Source organism: Dermacentor silvarum, chromosome 7, assembly GCF_013339745.2.
Source record: "Dermacentor silvarum isolate Dsil-2018 chromosome 7, BIME_Dsil_1.4, whole genome shotgun sequence".
Lineage (NCBI taxonomy): Eukaryota > Metazoa > Arthropoda > Arachnida > Ixodida > Ixodidae > Dermacentor > Dermacentor silvarum.
In genome coordinates, this window is record NC_051160.1 from 31,169,675 (window position 1) to 31,193,027 (window position 23,353).

Genomic DNA, 23,353 nt, shown 5'->3' on the forward strand with positions numbered 1-23,353 from the left:
GGGGCCCAGACGGGTCCCCTGTTCAAAATCTCGATGAGTTTCCATTGAACTCTTGGGTATGTGAGACTAGTTTGAGAAACATTGCATTAGGCTGAGGGCAGAGCACTGTGGCTACAGTTATGGCAGGACAAACATTTTATCAGCACTTTTTTACAAAACAATTGTCACACTTGATGTTCTTTCATCTGCCTGGTTTTTCCAGGCAGGATGCAAGTGACTGGAAACTAGATGTAGAGAAGTTTAAGCAATGGCAATGGAGGCTTTTCTAGAAGCAAGTGTCTAAAAAGTGACATTAAAAGCTGGCAGATCCACTCACCAGTTAACCGTTGAGTTTGTTCGATGTCTTGTTGGGCTAGCTCCTGGTCCTGAAAACAAGTCACATTGATGAGGATTGAACACTTGCACCTATGAAAAAAGAAAGGCTAACAAAATAAAGTATAGAAGCACTATAGGCCATGACTGTTTCATTTTAAACAAATACAGAACTATAGTCAGAAATAAAAGGATTGCCTGATGTGATGTCGCTCTGCTCTTTGGACGTGCAGCAAATAAAGGAATCAAAGAAAGCAATAAACTTGAGTTGTGGTAATATGTACTCTATGGCAGTTTTCTATATAGGATAAATGTGTAGAAAACAGTCATTCAATAGACTGTTATGAATTCAAAGTTTGACAATGATGTATGCTACAAAATAAGACAGTATGAAAGCCAACATTCCTCTAAAACAGCGCATGCAAGCCTTTTCTTTCTGCTGCCGACTCTGACAGAGACCCTACCCTCCGAAAGTAGCACTGAGTAAGGAGCCAATATTAGGGCCACATAAATAAGTGTAGGACCAGCATGATCCTATCCTCCAATCACTGCCATTTGCTTATCTACCAACCTCACACCAACATTGGGTCATGCCGACATAAATAAGATAGTGCTCACATGGCCCAACGTAAGACGGATGCTGGCCAATCTAGGGCTAGCATTGGCCCAACGTTAGTATGCAGCAATTTCTGGGGACCAAACTTGGGACTGCAACAACTGCTGGGGGATCCAGAGCCACTAACCTCATCCGGCGACCCAGATCCGGCCAGCGCGCCCGCGCGCTGGCACAGGTCCTGCCAGTAGAGGTACAGCTCTCCCAGCGCTGGGCCTGTGGCAATGCCTGCCAGCAGGAGGCCAAACCGCTCCACCTCTGAACCAGTGGCTCTCAGCTCGGTGAACCGGGAGCTGCCTTGCAGGAGCTCCTGTTGTAGTGCCTGCACAATGTCATACGGTTCCATGAAGAGTTGGCAAAAGTAATGATGCCCCTGTCACACGGGCTAATTAAGAGTCATCTTGAGTGAACGTCACTAGGCCGTTCAGAGGAAGCTTTGCTTTGGAAGCTTCTGTCTAAATACACGGGAATAGAGAAACTGTTTGCTAGGCATCGACTGCACCAAATTTGATGAGGCTGGTAACATTTAAGATAAAAATATAAAATACATAAACTGTAGAGAGCAGACTGTTGATTTAGGCCGTCAATTTGTTTACAAAAGTTGTTGAAAGTCGCAAAATTTATAAACACTGAAGCACCAAGTTAACAACTGTATAACTCGGCAATGAAGAAGCAATGTCACAATTATGTAAGTTGCATCTTTGGCAGACATATATGTGTTATACGCTCTGAAATATATTGCCAATTTTCGAGTACGCTGTTTGCAAAAACTTCATAAATAATTAACTATTTTAAATAATCTGTAAACTCATAGTACAGTTAAACCTGCTTATAACGAACCTCCATATAACGAATTCCTGGATATAACGAAGTTTTTCGATTCCCCGCCGTTACTCCATAGAAGCACATGTATTTGAGACCTCTACGTAACGAAGTGGCAGCGGGAGACCCCCTCGATATAACGAATTTCCCCCTCCGACCACCTAGAGATTTAACCCCAAATTTTGACATTTTTGCGCGAGCAGCAACCGGAAGCACCTTCTCCGCCGCGATGGAATGCGAAGCGAGCGCACGTGTGCATGCGTGCGTGTGTGAGGCGGCCCTGCATCCCTGACCCGGCGATCCTGCCGCCGCGGTCATGACCTTTCCCCCTCCCTTCATTCAAATCTGATCCTGCCACTTGCTGCAGCTGGCCTAGCCCGCCAAGCCGGCACTCTCTCCTTTTCCAGCTGATGTTGCCGCCGCGCTGGTACACGCTGTGGCACATCAGACTCGATGAGCGCGGACACGCGCTGTGAAACGCTGGCGGCGTGTGGAAGCGCCGCTGGAGAAGCGAGCGAAGTGACCTTCGTGCTGTTGTCTATCGCTTCAACGCAAGCTGAGCGCCGAGAACACACAGCACGCAGAAAGCTACGAGCTGCCGACGCACCTACACTCTGCCCCAACGCAGATCGCTTTCAAGATACGGCCTGCGCGACCGCGCGCCGCCCCGCCATCCCTCCCCCCTCTCTCCCTCGCCGGTGCCTCGAGCGCAACGGAAGAAGGCGCGCTTCCTCCCTGCTTTTCTTGCGCGCGCGAGATTTCGACGCGGTCGTCGGCTCCCCTCGCACGTTTTCACTCGCACATACAGCATACGGCGCGCGGCGAATGCGTTATCGCCCTTGGACTTTAGGGTACGGCCACGCTAGCGGCAAAAACACGCAGCAAAAACGCGCGTCAGAAACGCGCGGCAAAAGCGGCAGGAATCGGGGGTCTCGCGGCGTGCCGCGCGAAATGGGTTCTGCGGCAAATGCCGCGTGCCGCGAGATGAAGAACCAATCAAGAGCGGCGAGGGTGACGACACGGAGCCATCACAACCGGAACGCCGCCGGTCCGCGCCGGGTTTTCAATCGACAATCGTCGTCTCTCGCATGAAACAACGAGCGCTCGCGGTGTTTCATGCTCGCCCGTTCGAAGAGCGCGGGAGATCTTATCGCGCTGCCGCGCGGCGAGACGCGCGTGCCACGGTGGCCTCGCGGCAAGGCGCTGACGCGCCAACTTGCCGCTCGCTGCATGACGCGCGCGTTTTTTGCCGCTAGCGTGGCCGTACCCTTATATACGGAATATCTATGAGCCAAAACCAATTTTAGGGCCACAACGCGTCATGGGCACCATCTTAATATAGCAAATACGGATCTCAAGGGCCATACTTTTGCTGGCGGAAACCGAAAATACGTCACAGTTGTCGCCCCCGGCACTTTGGGCGGCCAATGCCATCGTCAAGCCACCAAGCCAAGCGACATGAAAAGTCAAAATGGAAGCTCGGGCCGGCGCGGGGTGGCAGTTCGCAACGTATGATGCGGGAACGGTCCCACAGTTGCGACGCAACAGCGGGGTTACCAATGCATTGAGTTCTAAGGGAGCTGTGCCGGGACCGGTCGAAAACGACGTAACAGCCGGGAAAACGCAGCCCCCGGAAACGTAACAGCGAGGTTCTACTGTAACACTATACGACGCTACGACGCCATCGTGACGCTCGCTCTTCGTTTCCAATGCCTCGGGCTTGTGCGAAACGACACGTGTCCACGCATCCGGTACCTGGTGTGACATTCCGAGGATGAGTGCTTCGACAAAAACGGAAAACGGGTGAGCGTTACAATTGAGGGCGCGTTAGAATCGAGTAAATACGGTAAACGTTTATTTTTCGAATTTTCGTGCCGAACCTGCATATAACGAAATCCTCTTTATAACGAAGTTTTTCGGGAATTTATCAATTTCGTTATATCCAGGTTTAACTGTATATCAAATTTGTCTGTTTCAGACACTCTAGTGAATGCAGTTTACAGAACTGCGATATCTGTTTTTGATGCAGAGTTATGGTTTTGTAAAATTCGCTCTTCAATCTTTTTTAAAGTTTACCAATTTCTTAGACCACTTATTGTAAGAGCCACAAGGCTTTAAATCCAAATTCGGTTCTTTACAGCTGGTAGAATTCAGCTTTCTCTCTCAAATACAACAAATTCTGTTCAATTGGTTCAGTAATTTTCCAATTATAACATTCCTGTGTTGCATATCTATCTGAATAGGGAAATCAGAGTTGGCATTGAATTACAGCCTACTCTGAAAGCCATCCGCAGACTGTCACATGAAAAACTTTAGTAGCACTCTCAGCACAACACACTCACCAGCCAATGTGTTTGCAAACCAGCCTTGGTTCATAGAAGTGCGTAGCCTTGACTACAATGATTCAAAGTTTTATTCTAGTAATTTCAGAATAAGTGTTTTGCAGTATCATACATCTTGTTCGCTTATAACATTTGCAATCAGGTACTCTCATTGTCAACTTGTCGTCAGCGCAATGGCTGGCTTGTACACGACATTGTCTTATCTTGACTCGTGATGGTTGATCGCGATAAACAAATTTATTTACAATAACGTTCATGTTAAACTCTGCTTTAACTGAAGCACAGTGTTAATTTTGCAGACATTGCTAGAAAGAAATATTTAATATGCCAAATGCTTGACCCTTTGTTATTTGCTTAAATTTCACATGAAACTTTCTATTCCCATTATAGCAGTGCGTCACTGAAGTCATACTAAACTAGCCCGTGCGACCAGAGGCACAAGTTCAGAAACACAGCACTGAGCTCCCTGCTCAAGGTCGACGAAGTAAAGCTCTACTGTCTACAAACAGGCAAGATGTACCTTGGGGTCATCGTCCTCTGTGCTGTGTCCCATCTCAAGCCTGCTGACAACCACATCTTTCTCGGTCAGCCATAACACGAGCTGCTCCCGCAGGCTGTCCCACAACTCCCAAGTGTGTGCCGCTCCACGGTAGCGTTCCAGAGAGTCCCGCACCGAGCGTCTCCTTGCGAGCCAGTCGTTGCGCAACTGGTCGATGTATGCGTAAAGGCTTCGTCCACCGGACAGTCCTGAACCAGGTTCTCGTACCGGCGGCAAATGTTGTTCAGTGGGACCGCTAGTTCTTGCACTTCGGGTAGCAGGCGCTGTGGAAAGAGCACGGAAGGCTGTGTGATACATTGCTACATAGCGAGACCAATGACAGGTGTGCAAATGCAGAAAGTTTCAGACCAAGGAGACAGCACTGAATCTTTCTGTACTTGTAGGCATTCTACAAATTTAATTACACCTGCCCTAGCACGAGCCACATTTTGCATAAAATGCCATCTGGACGCGATTAAGTTGTTGCATTTCGCCCACATCAAAATGCGGTTGGAGACAAACCCGCGACTTTGTGCTTAGCAGCGCAACACTATAGCCACTAAGGCACCATGATGGGTTTAGTAGCAATGGTGTTCTGCTAGTGAGCATAAGGTTGCGAGTCTGATTCGCAGTAGCCCTAGTTCAATGGGGGAAAAATGCAAACACATTCATGTACTTACATTCAGGTGAATGTTAGAGAACCCCAAATGGTCATAATTAAGGGCCATCTTTCAACTTATATAAAGGTTCATGTGCTAAATAAATATTGTGGCATATGCATCCGTAGCCAATATTTTGCGTTCAGAAAGCACATAAGAAAGGTCTCTCTTTCAGAACATCTTTCTCTCTCTCTTTTTATTTATGAGTGAACACAAACAAAACACATGAAACATAATTTAGGAAACAGAATAGCATGTGCAAGGACTTGAATGAAGTCGTTTGGTAAATATTGCATGCACATTAGGTCTAGATGGAACTACCGAGTTAAGAAGAGCTAAAGCTGAGCTACTTATCTGTGACACCTGACTGGTGGTGTAAACAACGTACGAAGTAGACTGATAAGAACTGACAGCAAGAGTTCAACATTCACTCTAATGCCAACGCAGAAACAAAGCGAAACATTATGACAATAATGAAAGTGCCAATAATGAACAAGCACGACAGGATCCTTACCTCCAATGCCTCCACTGTACGGAAGAGGCTCTCCAGGTCGTCGCCGAAGGTGCGGGCGAGGGTCTCCTCGGCAGTCCGCAGATTGGCGAGCTTGCCAGCCAACTGCTTCACTTCCTCCCACAAGGCATTCGCAGCACTTAATCTGCAGAGACAAGACAAAAGATGAGCGTGGCCGATGCATATCGACAGACAACAGCATACGTCAGGGCTTACCGGACTGTTGGCCAATTGCCAACGTATCTGTCGGGACAAGTTAATCGATGGTTTACAAATGCCAATCGCGGCATGCGCTCATCGCTTCCTAGACAACAAAGGGCTGGCTGAGCATGGCAGTTGATAAGAAATGTGATAAACATTTCAGTTTGTGCCTCAGATAAAAGTTCTTGTATTCTTTGTGACACAGCACAGCCAGTAGATAAGCGGCACAATGTCTAGAAATATGTGTGCTGGATAAAAAAGGGTCCCTCTCATCTTGTGTGTGTTACAAGACCACATGTACACAAAGCAAGCGGTGCGCTATCTGTTGTTGTATTAATCTACATACGCAGTCGACAGACAAACTGCGTCTTCGTGAACACAGAGCGTGCTGAGACCCTTAGTGCAGGAAAGTGTCTAAGAAAGCAGAAGTGTAGGCAAACAGAAGGATCAATACGTTGGCTTTTGATATCTTCCCTGCTATCTGCCACTTTGAATTTACATTCATCAACAGAAAACTTTCGAAAGCTTGTTTTCAGGCATCTTGTCTCTCCCTAAATGTCATGTCAATGAGGGTTGACATAACTGTGTTAAGTACACCTGCAAGTTCAATAACGCACACTGCACAATGAATATGGCTATCTCCTTCAACTACAGCAACGGTGATGGCAGCACTGCAAGGTTTCCTTTGATACAGCAGTGTGGACGCTGTTTATGAAATAGAACTGCAGGAAAAGAAAAAAAGCAGTGGCATCATTTATTGTTTGGCTAACTCCTCTGCCATACTCATGTGGTGTTGGCAAAGTAATTCAACGTTCTTTGAGCCCCTCGTAGTGTGTTGGGCTATGTATCAGCACGCCTGGGGCGGGGGTTGGTAAATCACCACACACATGACGCGGAAGATGTGGGTTCAGATCCCATCTAGGACAAGTTGTCCTTTTGCTGTCCACTTTCATTTCTCATTTCCCTATTATTTCTATGTTTCAATTAGACATAGCAATTAACTTCCCCAATGCTCTCTCTGGATTAACTGTCTGTTGCTTTGTGTGGTGGTGACAAACAAGAAATCGAGCCCCTAGGACCCACTTATTTATCTTGCTCACAGGTATAAACTAATAGGGTTGCCCAGAAGTCTTCCAATTGAAAACCTGCATTTATTATCGGGAGCTACAATGAGAAAGCAACGACATTCACTGGCTAGGTTGTCAATGTGGGAACTCAGGGAACCACGTCATCTCTCCCGAGAACTACTTGCTAGAAACTCAACAAGACGAAAAACCACGATTTCGCGCACCTGTTTTGTCGTTCCTCTACCAGCGGTGCCAAAGCTTGCCAACGCCTTTCGGTGTCCGCTAGCTGTTCCTCTGCTCTGTCCTGGTCCGCACTTGGCATGAGGTCGTGGTAGTGCTTGAGCAAATCGCTGAGGCTGGTCCGTAGCTGCTTCAGTGGTTCACTGTGTTCGGCCACTTCTTGCTTCTTAGCCTTTAGGCGTAGAAAGATAATTAAATGAAAACAAGGTTTGCAGGAAAATCCAAGAGAAACTCAAACAGAGCTCGCTTTCTGTGCCGCTTAAAAAATGCCTACATGTTCCCAGATGTAAAAAAAAATATTTTTCCAACAGTTTCGTTTATGTCAGCCAACAGTGAACTTCCTGCGATCGTTTGTTGCAGCTTTTGCGCAATAATAGTGACTATGATGGTGGTGATAACCGCAACCAGAAAGAAAAAGAGGGGCAGTACATCTGGCAATACCGGGTACAGAACAGAAGTGCCAGAGGTAAAAAAAATATCCTGTGGCTAAAGGCTTACTTTATTGTGATTGAAAACAGAGAAATTTGGAACAAGAAAGTTAGCTACACTGAAAAAGGCTGCTTGAAACATAAAACATCCGTTCTGAATTTGGAAAGGGAGTAATGGAGTTTACTCGGTCAGCAAACCATGTCTGCCACCCCCTTTTCACCATAATTCATTCAACTTCCAGTGAGAGGAAACGTAAAAATGATGATTCCACGATCACATTCACAAACACAGTCGAAACACAAGATGAGCAGCTTGCATACTTTTGTTTACTGTCTCACGGATGCGGTGAATTTATGCTAAGATGAACTCTTGATGAGATGGAACAAATTTACAGGGTCCATTCATGTTTCGTCTTAAATGAAATCTACAGCACAAAGAGGTCTACATATGAGCCAAGACAAGCTCTGCCGAAGTTAGGTTCACGAACATCAAAATGCACTACCAATTTTTACTTATTGGGAAAAGTGTCAAAAGCTTGTTTGACTCTAGCAAGCACAAAAATGTCGGCCGGAGAAAGGATGCCACTCACATTCAGAAGCTTCATCTCTCGCTGCGCTTCTGCTGGGATGATGGTAGAGGTGAGAGATGCTTCCATGTCATCGAGCCAGAGCAGGAATTCTTCCAATCTCACATCAAACTCTTGCTGCAAGCCGGCCACACCATTAAGCCTCAACGTGCTGTAAAAAGAAATGTAACAACCACCTTAGCACTTACCAAATAATGCCCATTCACAACAAAGAAAAAATGCAAAGTAAGAATGCGTCCTGCAACACAGCCATGTAGAGGAGGAGTGCAGGGTTCACATCGGGTTTTTGAAAAAGAGATGAGAAGCTCCATAAAATGTCGGGACAACTTTTGGAGCATGCACTGCACAAGATGTGCTACCAATTGCGTTTCTGGTGACAAGAGAGTGTGAATTGAAAATTTATAGCAGCAAATTTTTGACAATGATTTCACTTTCGCAGCAGTAGTTTTTGTCCCATGTATACAGCTGGACTGGAAACTCGATAAACCAGTGAAGCTCTGTTATTTCGTCTTATCAATTGAAGCTTTATGAGAGCAACTGTTTTTTTTTTACATTTTATAATTCAGACTCCTCAAGGAAAACCCTAATCACTCTACAACTTATCATTTTTGAGAATACCATGGATATACTACTACACGAGAACCCTACCATCATGACAGTGGTGAGACACATCACTTCAAGCCTCCATCTTCTTGTGAACTTCTGCATTGTTTGGATACCATCATAACAGTGTCACAGCATGCTCTTAACACTATGATGCTCATACATTTTATTTCATGCTATTTCAAAAAAAAAAAAAAAAGTGCCAAAGTCACAAACTAGCAGTTACGATGCACTGAATTGATTTTCAAGGCTGCCAAGTATATATGATTACAGCATTACTATGCAAGAGCACCTCTTAAACATTTCTAAGCACGTACAGTTTAGGCTTATCACCTTTGCTGCAGTGTTCCTTCGGCGTCGTTGGATGACTGCTTGACAGCAGCGAGCTGGCTGTCCAGCTCCTTCCTGATATCTTCGTCCAGGAGCAAAGTCCCAATGGACTCACCGTAACGAAGCAGTCTGTCGCAGTCATCCTTGTGCCTTTGCGATTCCTGCCAGAAGCACGCATCGCATGTAACTGTAAGCGCAGAAACTTGAAAACTGCACTAGCAAAAGATTTAAAAAACTACGAGGCGGTTTCTTAGTCTTTATTAACCATCTATGGACGAGTGCTGCTCGAGTCCCATTTCCCGAGTGCCAAAACCGAAACTTGTACATAGAAAGAACGATTAAAATTTATAATAAATTGTCTAGGACACTGTGACACACGCCAACATTTTTATAGGGTTTGAATGTTCATTTAATATTAAAAAAAGGTGGGGAGGGGGGGGGGGGGGAGAGACAGATCGGAACTGTCATGTTAGTATTGCTTGAACGAAAGATAACTTGCCTTCAAAAAGAGAAGTTGCACAAAATAAGCTACTACGTATAACGCCATTTGGGCAAGTTTCTTTCGTTTTTTGTACATGGGCTACTACAATGGTGTATTCAGAGGTTTCCTTTTCTGCCAAGTGTACTAAAATCCTGCGGCAGTGTTCCCATTAATGAAAGTTACATGAAGACCCCAATGCAGCCGAAACAAGCTCACCTCGCTCAGTTGTTTTACCCATTCAGCAGCGTCGCCACTTGGTTTCGACGCAGCCTTGTCATCCTTCTGTTTCTTCCGTCTGTCCAACTCCTTGCAGGAACTGGTGAACTCTGCCACGCACTTCTTTGACTGCTCCTTTTGGTCCGGTGAGAACCTTCCGCATTCCGACAATGCCTTGGCAGCTTTGCTGGTATGTGCTATGTGACTCTTTACGGCCTCTGCTTCCGTAGCAACACAGCCCAATGTCACCTTATCCAAGCACTTGCTTGTTGCTTCTACGGCTTGGTTCAGCTGATCCAACTTCTCCTGCGAGAGGGTTAGAGATTCGGAGTAAGAACTGTTGATTGGTGCGCTAGGTGACAACCAATTTTCAGACAGGCGAGTACAATTGAGAATGCATCACGCAGAACGCACAAGGCATTAATTGAGAAACATTGTTAAGGCATGCAACTTATACGAACACAGGTTTTTAAACCAGTCTTATGTCAAGTTAGTGGACATAAATGTAGGCTGATGACGATGTCTTAAGTTCAGGCGAAATAACAAAGCTATATTTGATATCGCAAAGCTGCAGAGGAATGTTTAATCTCATACATCGTGAATTATTGCATATTATAGAGTTCGTCAGTCTCGCACAGATTACTGTCTTCACATTATTTCAAAATCTTTTTTCAAGACTTTTCCAAGACTGCCCAACTCTTTCCATAAATCCAGCATCAAAACAACTGTCCTCTCAATTTAGTTACATTTTGAACTTGAAAAGTTTTCCGTCATTACCAAAAAGCATTCATCACTGTTCACGAGATTTTGTCAAGTTGTCTACCATTACAACTTCGTTTGTTTTCTATGATTCCATGCTCATGTTGTTTCTGAGAAAAATTTAAATAATTTGAGTGTTTATGTGCGTGCTGTATAATTACAACCTGCAACTCCTTTGTAGGTCGTAGGAATATCCACTGAAGTTCTGAGTAATCTTTATTTATTGTGCACTAAGAAACGACAACCATTTTGCACTGTGAAGATGCAGGTATGTTTCGTGCCACTATTCTGACAAGGCTGTTGTAAATGCAAAACGTGTGAACGATTGCCAAACGAACTTGGCTACGGCTACGGCAACTAAGCTTCAGTGAAATCCACAAGGCGGAGGAAGTTTCGTGAAAGGAAATATTGTCATCTACACATGAGATGCACAAAGCTACAAAGAAAAACCTATACGAGTTTTTCTAGCTTAGTGCAGTCCTGACGTTAAAGGAACACTCAAGATAAGTACTAAGCTATATTATTTGATTACTTCTGTGCAATAACCAAAGGGCTGCTCTTACTGTGAGATGCAGTTTGACAAGACGGAAAGGCTGCAATAACAAGAGTGGTGGCCTGAAGTTCCCAAACCAGCTCGCCTTACGTAATGGATTTTGACAGCACAGCTTCCGCTCGGGCATAGTTAACTTGCCAACACCAAACTCCAAAATGTAAGAAATGTAATTTGAATTTCACGAAGCTATGCCGACGTACCAGCACTGAGGTTTCGGCATGAAATAAATAGAAGTAAGGAAACCTTAGTGTTCATTTTCTCCAGAGTCATAACCAACATTTCCTACCAAAGTAATGAAAACACGTTTTTTTAAACAACACTTCACCAGACTAAACTGGTTTTTTATTTCTCTTTAGTGGCCCTTTAAAATGTCCATGCTTCGGTACGCACCTTGGACACCAGTTCCTGCGAGTGGGGCTGCTGTGAACTTGAGGTGGCAGTTTGGACACCTTGCAGCGCGTTGGCCATGCTTGCATCAAGATTGCGCAGTTCTTGCTTCAGCGCATCCCAGTGAGAGCAGCACCTCTCGAGGTCTCTTTCCCTGGCTTCAAGCGCCTCCAAGCGACGAAGCGACTCACGGGATTGTTTCACGACTTCGTCCAGCCACGGTCCAGCCGGTGCGATGCGTGCCAGGTGTTCTTCGTGGCTGTGCAAGGCTTTCCAGCGACACCTCACTTCTTCCAATTGCTTGGACAGCCGCTGAAGAGAGTGGGGAAAAAAAAAAAAAAAAAACGCAACTTAATGTGTGCGCAAGTTGTGCTTAGGGAGCTGCTGTAGAGCACTTATCTAAACGCATCCCTACACCATACATGGACATGCCTGCAGTTCACTTGCAAAAGCTAATGAGAGCTCACTGGTAGTAGCACTAACCTGGCTGCAATTATAAGCAGCAGTGTGGATTGGATGCAAGCACACGCACACACACATGCACAGATTACGATCATCATTACTTATGTTCGTTAAATAAGTGAAATGAAAATTCTGCTGGTGCTATATAGCGATGGAAGCCTCAACTCTTTGCTCACCAGCCCACAAAGGTGCTTGGCATTTCTTCAGTTAGTGAAAGCAAAAGACTTGTGTGCCCAACAGCTAGAAACACTGCACCTCATTTATAATATTTTCTCTTGTCCTCTCTCTCTCCCTTTCCCATCCCCATTTCTACGTGTAGGGTAGCAAACTGTACAGAATCGACACATAGTTAACCTCGATACCTGCCTTTCATTTTCTTCCCTTCTCTCTCTTGCTAGCTATAGTACAAACAATTACACAGTCGGGTTAACACACCGCGTGTTTTATACTAGGTGCCTGGTTTCGAAGATGGCGGCATCGTGGCGCAATTTCGCTGCTGTCCCACAGTCACGTTCCATATTGACCCTTTTCGCGGCGATCCCGTGGGCACTGCCAAGTTTGATCCCATGGTGACGTGTCCATTGCTTGCCTCAGCTGCCTCCGTTGCCTGTGTGTTTACAATGGGTGTACATGACGCCCGGAGTGGCTCAGGAAACCTCTGTTTTGGAAGATATCGCAGACGCTGACTGGGTGGTCGACACGAAGCTTTGGCGACAGATTCAGAGGACATATAAAAGCACTTTCAAAGCTCATTAAGCTTTGCTCAAACGGCGCGAGCAGCGTATATGGTGCTTGTTCTAAACACGAGGCTAAAAATATATTCCAAGGTATCCAAGCTTTCCGATTATGAATTAAATCAGGATCAGTGTGTTTTGCTCTTCGTTCTTTATTTGGCAAATACTTTGAAGCAGTTGTCTGTCACATTTCTGACTCAGTGACGTTCGTCGGTGCAGTCACTACCCGATTATTTTCTGCCTAATCGCTCGCAGGTGTGCTCAGTTGCAATAGTAAATCTATTGCAACTGAGCACACCTGCTTGCTGCACACAAGGCTTGGAGCGTAGCTGCTCTGTACTTTGTGATAGCTTGTAGCAAAGATGTATTTTTGCTAGTAATTCGCTTACTCCTGTGGACTGTCACGAAACATTCAGCTTCGACGATTCGAGTGCTGTCGGTGGAGTCGCAGTCACCCATGCTTTGGCGCACTGATTCAAATGTGCGCCCATTCACATATTCTTAATACGTTGGCGATAGAGTGTGCGTAAGCTTGCGTGCAAGTTGGGTAGATGTGTGTAGATAACGTGCGTGAAACTTACTATGCCAGGAAGAAGTGGCGCTACTCCCTTTGTCATTGTTTAACGAGCAGTACTCACTGTCGGTGTTGAAGTCTTTTCTCAGGAGGTTAGCGATACAACGCTGCCGGATAAGTGAATTTTTATTATCCACAAGGAAAGTCGTACATCGAGAAGGGCAGGCAACAGAGACTGTCCGTATGTAGCAACGGTTCGTGAACTTAATTGGTCACACATACTAATTCCATTCCTTTATATGCCAGTCACCATTTTTGCAGCCAACTACTGCACACGTCTTGAATTCACTGCTCCACACTTTGCAGCATCAATTGAGCACAGTGCATGATCCGGTAGCTTTTCCGATAGCTGATCGCACAGAAACAGGGCAGAAGCGGTAATGGTTTCGTATTCGTGCGCTTTCGCTGAGGCAACGTATGGCGCGCCGCCGAAAGCACCATCTCGTTTCTCGTGAACAAATTGCTCCACGATAAGGGTCAATACTCTGGTTTATAGTTTTGATATTGGTTTTAAAAAAGGTGAAGTTATAGCTGCGCAAACACCGTAGGAATGATCAAACAAAACCAGACAAGACAGTCATTACCACAAAGAAATTTGAAAGAGCGTGCAAGCTCAATTGAAATGACAGACCTTGGGCACACACACACTCTACGTTCACTGGAGTACAATATAATATAATATAATATAATATAATATAATATAATATATATCATTGTTTTAGTTACAGGAGGTGCGTTCTTCAAAAGTTGCCTCTACTGTACGGGACACAAAACTGCATGACACTAAAAATTTTTTTCTTGCCATGAGAGACAGCCGAACAAGAAAAAAAAAAAAAGAAAAAAAAAAACCATTACACCCACGAATTCGACCCCTGCAAAACGCGGTGGTGCTTCGCCGTAAAGCATAGCCATGGCGGCCTAACTTAACGCCGCGTTTGGCGTAAAACGACACGGTACCGTTTGAACTTTCAGCTTTCAAAACAATCAGTAGTTGTCGATTATATACAGATGACGATCGATGCGTCTGTTCTTCGATGAAGGCGTTCGCCTTACGTACTTTTGCGTCGGTGCTCCGAACTCATACGAACGTTTGCGGCGTCGTGCCTCCTAAAGCCGTGCCTCCTATGTTTGAGAGGAACGCATCTGACGAGTTCTTACGCAGGTGAGTGGATTTACACATTCACAACACAGCAGACACACGCACTGATCGCGCGTGCTTCGAGAACCAACCGAGTCGAACGAAAGAAACCGCGTAGTGCGTGCATCGAAAACGAAACTTCCGAGGTTTTATAAAAGGCACTTCGCACGAGATGTCGCATTCAAACGTCGACGCGGCGAATAAAGCTCACCTCCTGCCCGTTAGTGATAAAGTTTGCCTCAGCGGGACACGGAAACGTAGCTCGCAGCACCAACGACCACGCGATGAAGCAACAAGCTGCTCGAGAGCGCGCGCGCGCGCACGGAGGGAGCCCATTGAAAGATAAGCGCGTAAAAAAGTCGATAGTGCTTGGCGGCGCACAGATGAAAAGGATCTCACTCACTCGCGCAGACGCGATAAGCGAAGTCAAGATGGGATTGGAGACCACGCGTGTTGCCATATTCGAGGCCGTCGGGGTTTCAGCCTGTTTCGGTCACTTCCACGACGTCGCAGATCAGAGGGGACTGACTGCCTTTGCAAGGCGCGCGGCCGTCAGCGCGTAAATACCGCATTCATTCGTGTATAAGGCCCGCACATTAGCGGATATTTAACGGAATACAGAATTTTTCGGTATTCAGATCAGATCAACAATGCCGGGAAAACTTCCGAATAATCTAGCAGTCCTAAAGAAATTAATTGCGACGGTGACAAAATCGATATCTTTTTTTTTTTTTTTAGCAGCGCCAGGACCGCGAAAATTTGTTTACAGGCTTTGTGTTGCGCTCCACATTAAATCAAATTGGTGAGGTGCAGATACCGGGCACGCGGCCTTGACTCCGCGACAAGGTTAGTTTAGGCTGTGCTTTGCAAAATCAGTTTGGAACTATATTGGTTATTGGCCAACACGCGAGCTTACGCGCCGCCATTCCGAGCTTACGCGCGTTCGACTGCGGCGGCGACTGCGCATGGCGCAGCTGAGCGCGACCGCATAGAGAAAATGGCGACCGCGCAGGCCGTATCTGAAAGCGATCTGCGTAGAGTGTACTAGAACTGTCGAGTACACTCTAGATCTGCGGTAGGTAAAGCGTCCGTGCGCGCCGGGAGCTGGGGACGTATTCTGCGACGATCACTTCGGCGAATCACTATCGCCTTCGCGTGACGTAGTGCTCAACCAGCCAATTATCTCATCCGATTTTGCTCAACCAGCCAATCAGCCTGACGGCGATACTATCGCCGAAAGTGATCGTCGCAGAATACGTCCCCTGATTGTAGCAGAGTCATCTTGGTCGCAAAACAACAAAGCCATGGGGTTGTGCCGTCACAGTCCACTATGCTGATTCTGTTGCAGAGCGATGGCTATTGCTGCACTTGCTGCTGTTAGCATGAAAGTTGTGCACATGGCCAGTGGTGCCCTTACTTAGTGACTGCATAACAGTTTGTAACTACAGTCCTTCGCAGAGCAAGCTGTGAATGCAAAACTAGAGCAGTCTAATCTCCGGACACTTTTTGTAAGGCCAACCTTGGCCAGGATAATGCAGCAATTCTTTTGCGGTTTGCACTTTGTCAGGGGTCTAACCCCAGGTGGTCAAAAGTAGTCCGGAGCCCTTCACTACTGCGTGCCTCATAATCAGAACTGGTTCTGGCACGTAAAACCCCAGAAAGAAGACGAAGACTGCCACACTATGTTATTATGGTGATAGGCCAGTTGTGGGTGGTGGTTGACACGAAAGTATTAGATTCAAGGGAATCACCACATTGTACAGGCTCCTCAATTTCCTTTTGACAACAGAGCCAGTCCTTCTTGTTGATCCAGCTATTGTCATGTAGCCAGAACCTTCTGTGTGCCTCGTGAGCCTTTTAGCCCGAATAACCAGCCTCACAGGATAACTAGTTGGAAAAAAGGTAATCACTATCAAACTGTTAGGTACATGTTTAACTGAAACAGTGACTGAAAAATTACTCAGCCCCAATAAATTTCAATAAAAGTTATGCGGTCTGGACATATAATGCGATGTCATCTTACCTCATGCTGGAACAGTATTGAGATGAAGCGCAGGTCCAGCACAGGCAGTGACGACAGCTGCAGCACCTCCGACTGCTCCAGTGCTGAGAGCTGCCCGTTAACAACGTCCAGCGAAGTCCAGAACGCGATCCAGGGCTTCAGCCAGAGCCAGGCTTCTCCAGCCCGTACCCTTGCTTTCTGTGCCATCCTGTCCATGGCTCCGTCCAGCTGGTCACAAGACTCGGCGTGGTCCCGCGTGGATCGGCGCTGCCGCAGGGACGCGAGCATCGGCTTGAATGTCGCCAGCCGCAGTTGCAGGTTGCCAACGTCTTCGAGGTGCTGCCTGCACGTTGCTGGGTCTAGGAAGGGAGGGCCTGTTGCGCTGGTGAGCGTCTGCCGCGACCTCTGGCTGAGCCGGAGCAGGTCCGTGCAGCTGTCTTCCAGGGGTGCCTTCTGCAGCAGGAGTCTTCGGGCGCTGCCCCAGATAAAAATGAGCCGGTGGCAGAGGAGCCTCCAACGCCGGAGCAGGTCGTCGGAGTCGTCAGTCCGGATGCAGTGAAGGTTGACGCCCAGTGGAATCACATCTCGGGACAGTTTCTGCACCACAGAGAAATTCCAGGAAGTGCCATGACTGAAACACTCTCAAATAATGGTGTGCATGATGGCTCACATGGTCAGTTTGCAAAGTGCCGCAGATGGGCACAGAGACAACAGAGTTGCCTGTAATCCCTAAAAACTTTGCCAATAATTGCACATTTACGTGCATGCATTTGTACCGTCTAATTGTTTATATTATGGCTTGGATATTGCCTTGTTCTTGTTTAAACTATGGTGCAGGGTAAAAACAATCCAATTATTTGCATGTCTCTTCTGGGCAGCCACAAGGCTAGATAAGTGCAAGAAAATGTGATGCTGTTTTCGTGTAAGGTGTTGTATACATTTGACCCCACACAGAAAGATTCAGGCATTGCATGTGTATTGGATGTCGCAAAGTTAGTCTTATTGGTGACAGTGTCTGTACTTGAAGTGTATGCCAGGCGTGGGGTCACACGTATGTATGTCAGCACACAGCAAAGCAAGTAAACATGACAGAAGGTGATTGAAGGAAAGGGGCAGGGGGGGGGGGGGCAACTGCAAGCACATGACATGTAAACAAATGGGTATGACTTACCTCTAGCTTAGCACACAGGTCACGCAGCTTCTCTACACTCCAGTCACTTCCGGGTTCTCTTGGGAGCACCTGCACCACATTTGCACACAATTTACTGACTGTCTCATGGACTTTGAAAGATTTAGCATTTGTCCATTTCTGCATGACCTTTGTATTCACCTTGTCCCACACTTCTGCAGTTGTCTACACAACTCCGATGCACATTGCTGGCAGGGTCATTTCAGCTTGCTTTCACACTCAACTGCATGCTGACTGCAGCAGATCACCTTTTAACGACGTCTCACTTCTCTGCTTCATTCGAAAGTAGCACTGATGTTCATTCAATAGGCTCGTTTATCATAAATGTTTATTACAAAGACCGAAATATTTCTTGTGCACTCTGCATACATCCTAGTCTGAAAGACCTTCTCACCTTCTCCAGCTGTTTGAGATCCTGCTCGAGTTTTGCTGGGTGTGCGGCGAAGCCCAAGGCTGACCAATCGCAGTGGCGATGCGGCGCCGACCGCGGCTCCATGAGCGCCGGTGCGGAAGCTTGTAGGGCGTTGATCCTTGCTTTCAGCGGCGACGGGTCCAGGAGCTGGCTGGAAACGTCTGCGGAGGTGAGATCTCTCAGAGCAGACCGAACGTCTGCTCGCGCTGCTGCCTGCGCGTAGCTAAGCTCGAGCTCCTGCCCCGGTGTCTTCTTCGTGAGCTGCCTTCAGCGCCAAGTTGACAAGCTTCTCCTCCGCCGTCAGCCACAGTAACCAGAGTGAGTGCAGCTGAACCATTTCACTGTGCAGCTGAGACGTCTTCTCCTTGAGTTGGTACCACCTGGTACAGTTTGAGGGACAAAAGCACAGATCACTAGGTTAGACATTTTTTTTTCTCTTAATCAGTACTGGCTTTCAAAAAGCTTGAGCCTACACTGGAGACAAATAGGTGGAGCCTTTCCATTGTTAAGAGGAAACTTTAGCTCGGTGCTAACTCTGATTTCACCTAGTTAGACACACATGAATTTCAAAAATGCTCTCACTCAGCTGAAATGCACTGACTGTAGCAAACTTTTATTTAGGGCCTCAAAAGATAGCTGAATATCAGTAAGCTAAAAAAAAAAGTCACAAAAGAAAAAAAGGACAACTAAAGCACAGTGTTTACAATTTCGTAGCTCTGCACCCAAAACAGATATTGCAGTTCTCTAAGGTGCATCTGTTTAGGCATTTAAAGTGGACGAACTTGATACATGAGATTACAAGAAAATTGGATTTTTTTAGTGTTTACAATGCTTCCACTAACAAATTAGTGGTATATTTCAGAGCTATGTATAATACAAAAATTTTGTCCGTTTTAGACGTCTCAATAGGTGCAGCCGTAAGAATTGTGATAGTTACAGAACAGAAAACTTGATGCTCCAATTTAATTTTTTTTTTCAATTTGTCAAATTTCAACAATTTTCACAATAAGAAACTGATGGCCTAAATAAAAATCTGCCCATGCAGTCCACAGATTTTAACTTTTTCTTTTAAATGCAACACCTAATCGAATTCAGTGCAATGGATGCTGAGCAACATGATTTATTTGTTCTGATTTACACGGATAGGAGCTCCTCAGGTAAAGCTTCCTCTTCTTTAATTTTTCATCTCTTGTTTCAGTGCTAGCTAATGACTTAGATTTTCCTTAACATTCCTTTTACAGTAATTTTCATTCCTTCACTGACACTTCCTGCTGTGTCTATAAGAACATCACTGACACACCTGATTACCCACTGTCTGCCCGCGTCTATGCTTCTCTTCACATGTCGATGTAATTGCCATGTTCAGTAAACTGCGCATTACTCTGAAACACAGCATACGACAAATGCTATACAGCACATTTCTCAAGGAAACGTGTAAGAAACATTGTAGAAATGTGTAGAATACTTGTAGAAAAGTGTGTGTGATTGGGTGCACTTATTGAAGTGCGCAGGGAATTTGTGCACACGTTAGTGCGCTGGGTCAATATTGAAGGCAATGAGGGTTGTTTGTTACAGACTGTGTTACAGGGTTGTTTGTTACAGACTCGTGCAGATCAAGCGGACACTAAGGTCTCCTTCCTGCTCCACTTAAGCAATATGGGAAAGGAGGGGCGACATCGTTGCTAACGACGCATCGAACCTTCGCCTTTGGCTCGGGTTTGTCTGAAAAGCGATACATAGGATTGAGATTTTTTTCTTTTTTAAATAACGATGCGCGGTTCTTGGAGTTCGAATTCGTGTGAGTTTCTTTAGCAATATGGGAAAGGAGGGGCGACATCGTTCCTAACGATGCATCGAACCTTCGCCTTTGGCTCGGGTTTGTCTGAAAAGCGATCCATGGGATTGAGATTTTTTTTTTTTTTAAATAACGATGCACGGTTCTTGGAGTTCGAATTCGTGCGAGTTTTTCTCTATTCAAATACATAGGACGTTTCCGGGACCAACAGAGCAGTCAGAATTACCCGTCAATTTGAATAGAGAGATTTCGGATTATCGAGATTTCACTGTACTACACTTGCCTGTCCCGCAGCTGCCGAACTTTATCCAGCGATGTCTTCTCAGGCTTGCGTCCATCGCTGTCGGTCAGGTTTGCCTGAGCAGCCTCCAGACTACCCAGCAGTGGTCTCTCCTGTTTCTCCAGTGTCTGGCCCAAAGCCTGGAGCAGAACATCAAAGAGAGGCAAGTGTCAGGGAAGCACACATGGTAAGCTGTATCATTTGGCTACGCAAGAGGTTTTTTTGGAAAGAGCCGAACCAAGCAAGAACGTTTTGAGTGGCCTAGACAGAATCTCATTAGTCAATGGGAACCTGACCCATGGTACTGTCGCATTGCAGTGACAACGAAGAACCAGGCAGTGCCAAAACTGTGAGTCACAAGCTGTGAGTCCGTCATGTGTGTCAAAGTGACCATCACACAAGATTTCTTTCTCAGTGGATTAGGTTCTAGAAACAAGCACCTCAGGAACGAGAAATGAAAAGCCAACACTAAACTTCTTGCATCACTGAATTGAGCCGACTGTTTTATGTCTCGATGCACAGTAGGCTATGGAGACATAGTAGTGGGTACAGGGGATTTACTTTTATCACGCGGATTTCTTTTATCATGTAGAAATCCAAGTAGAGAGACGTATTCTGCTCCCATCAGAATGCACCCACCACAGCTGGGGACCACACCTGCAACCTTGTGAGCAAGCAGAACAACACAGCCACTGGACCACTGTCCTTCATGATTACTCACGTAATCATGAAGGACAATGAATGGATAGCCTACAGGCACTCCTACCAGTTATTTGCTAATGTATTGTTTCCCTGCGGTTCACCAGGGTTTGTTAACTTTTACATACCCTTAACTGTGGTAGCAATACTTATCATGAATTCATGCCAAAATTGTAGTGGCATGTTTAAATGAAAATGCTTGCGTTCTTAAGAAAGACAGCCCTTTCTCGCTCTTAATATTTGGAATTACATAAGATTTCGGCCACCCGCCATGGCAGCTTAAGGACTGTACTATGGCATTGCGCTACTGAGCTTAAGCTTGCGGGTTCGCCAGACCTCAGATTTTAAATAATTTGACATTCAGGCCAATTCAGTAATTTCTGACAATTACCTACTAGCGTGCGATATTCCAGTTTGTTCGAGTGCATTCGAGTGTTTGAGCAAGTCTAACTCAGATTTGTGAGCTAGCACAGTACAAGAGGAGCACGCCACAGTAACAAAGCGCTTGCCTCGAGTGCTGGCAGGTAGCTGGCGTACAGCTCGGGGGAGCAGTTCAGGTAGCGCTGCAGGCAGTCGTCGGCCTGGGTGAGGAAAGACTCGACTGCGTCCAAGGAGTTGTCGTAAGCGCTGACCGCCCCGAGAGCACCTTCGAGGCTTTGGCTTTGCTTGCTGGCTTCCTTTTCCATTGCCTCGTGCTGTTTGCGCAACACCGCAACATCCTGTCCCTTCTTCTCCAGGCTGTCCAGAGCTGCCTTCTGTGACTTCAGCATTTCTCTGATCCACTGAAAGGGACGAAGACGGGTCGGGAAATGAACGACAAAGAGAACGTGAATCACAGAGATAAAATATTTCGGAAAATTCGTGGCAGAACCGAAGTGTAATCATCTGAGCGGTGCCTAATGTTTCTTTGATCTTATCATTACCTAGTGTCGCCAGGCATGACGCTGCTAAAAAACACTGTTGGTTTTGTTGGCTGAATGCTTCAATCTTGTATGCCTTTGACTGTCCATTCCAGAGTGCTCTGGCAAAGGCACTAACACAGAAACTGAGTTTTGCTACACGAAGCGTGCTCCAATATTGTTTGCGAAGCAATATTGTTGCTACAACAACTTTCTTTTTCCTAATTCAGTCAAAGCTTGCTATAATAAAGTTCGATCTGAGAGAAAAATAACTTTGTTATATCCAATATTTGTTATAGGCATATACGTTTACAAGCTGATATCAGTGAGAAGTGTTTTAGATTTTTGTCATTATATTCGATAATTTGTAGTACCCAAGTTTGTTATACTGAGGATCGACATATAGATTGAATGCAGCCTTACATGGCATTCATAGCTCTGCTAGATATGTAGCTCTGAAATGGCAAATTAAGATGTTACAAGTTACTGCGTGTTGCTGCACTTATCGTATCAGCTCAAAGCAATGTGACAAATGTTATCACTGGAAAGCTGCTGATTGCAGTGTTTTCGTATGTACTTGTAAACTCAAATCATGACTCCTGATGAATCGGTAGAATTTGACTTATGTTTAGCCGGAGCCTCACTCACCTGAATTACGTACAAGCAGGACCTAATGTGCAGACGCCGTGTGGGCTTCTCTCTAGAGACCTGTTTGAGAGCGGCCTGTGTCGCTTCCATGCTGGGTCTCAACTCGCAACGTGAAGCCGTGGCGCGGTCGTGCTCGTCTGTCCTCCTCTTCGCCAACCTGAGCTGCTTCAACAGTAGCACTATGATAATGTGCCATCGGCTGAGGATGACATACAGCCTCCGGCGCGCTTCCTCGTCGGCAGGTGGGCATGATGACAAAGCCGACAGCAGGGCAGGCTTGCAGGCCTCCATTTCTTCCTTGCATGCCTGGGGGGGGGGGGGGGGGGGGGGGCAACGAACAAACTCAAATCAGTGTGCCATAGACACAAGAAAAGCATGAAAAACGCCTTTCTTTCCTAAGAAAAATGAAACACAAATGTTTGAAATGCACATGAAAGGACACTGCAGGCCCGCGTGCAACGCACGAGTCCCCAGATCACGTGGATCTTATCTCTTCTACCCTTACTGGTAGAAGAGATAATGTACACTCATCAATGCAAAAATAAAAAAAAGTTTCTGCACCTACCATGGATGCCTTGGTCACAAGTACAGAGCAACTACATTTATGTATGCAATGAATGTTGTAATGTCGTTGTATTCGTAGTAAACTGTATATAGAGTCAATCCTGGATATATCAAACCCAGATATATAGAACTATTGTCTATGTCAAACAGTTTTATAATCCCCTTGAAAATCCCATTCAGAAGTATAGCGATGTAGTGTGCGCACATCGACCTCCCATTCACTGCCACATTCAATACATTGAATGTTGTGCCGCGCCGCATCACCGCAAGTGCATGTCTCCTAACAGGGATGCGGGCAATTCTCGTGT

The 23,353-nt window shown here is 46.0% G+C and overlaps 1 protein-coding gene across 1 annotated transcript; it reads right to left on the minus strand.

Annotated features, from left to right (window-relative positions):
* Positions 1–1,108: 1,108 nt before the first annotated feature.
* LOC119457871 (myosin-4-like) lies at positions 1,109–22,772 on the minus strand. The gene is made up of 15 exons (XM_037719631.2): positions 22,482–22,772; positions 21,444–21,716; positions 20,239–20,375; positions 18,475–18,540; positions 18,143–18,425; positions 17,731–17,799; positions 16,581–17,156; positions 11,653–11,961; positions 9,951–10,256; positions 9,257–9,414; positions 8,324–8,471; positions 7,290–7,477; positions 5,801–5,942; positions 4,610–4,911; positions 1,109–1,247 (listed from the first exon to the last, which is right to left on the minus strand). The coding sequence occupies exons 1-14, from the start codon at positions 22,770–22,772 to the stop codon at positions 4,675–4,677; spliced, it is 3,183 nt and encodes a 1,060-aa protein (XP_037575559.2). The 3' UTR covers positions 1,109–1,247; positions 4,610–4,674.
* Between the last annotated feature and the right edge of the window lie 581 nt (positions 22,773–23,353).

What these genes read in the sequence shown, in the direction of transcription:
- LOC119457871 (XM_037719631.2), bottom strand. Translation starts at nt 22,772, where the DNA reads ATGGAGGCCTGCAAGCCTGCCCTGCTGTCGGCTTTGTCATCATGCCCA. An exon ending in CCTGCTTGTACGTAATTCAG is followed by an intron (nt 21,717 to 22,481) that starts GTGAGTGAGGCT and finishes CGTCCCTTTCAG; the next exon opens with TGGATCAGAGAAATGCTGAA. An exon ending in GTTCAGCTGCACTCACTCTG is followed by an intron (nt 18,426 to 18,474) that starts GTTACTGTGGCT and finishes TTGGCGCTGAAG; the next exon opens with GCAGCTCACGAAGAAGACAC.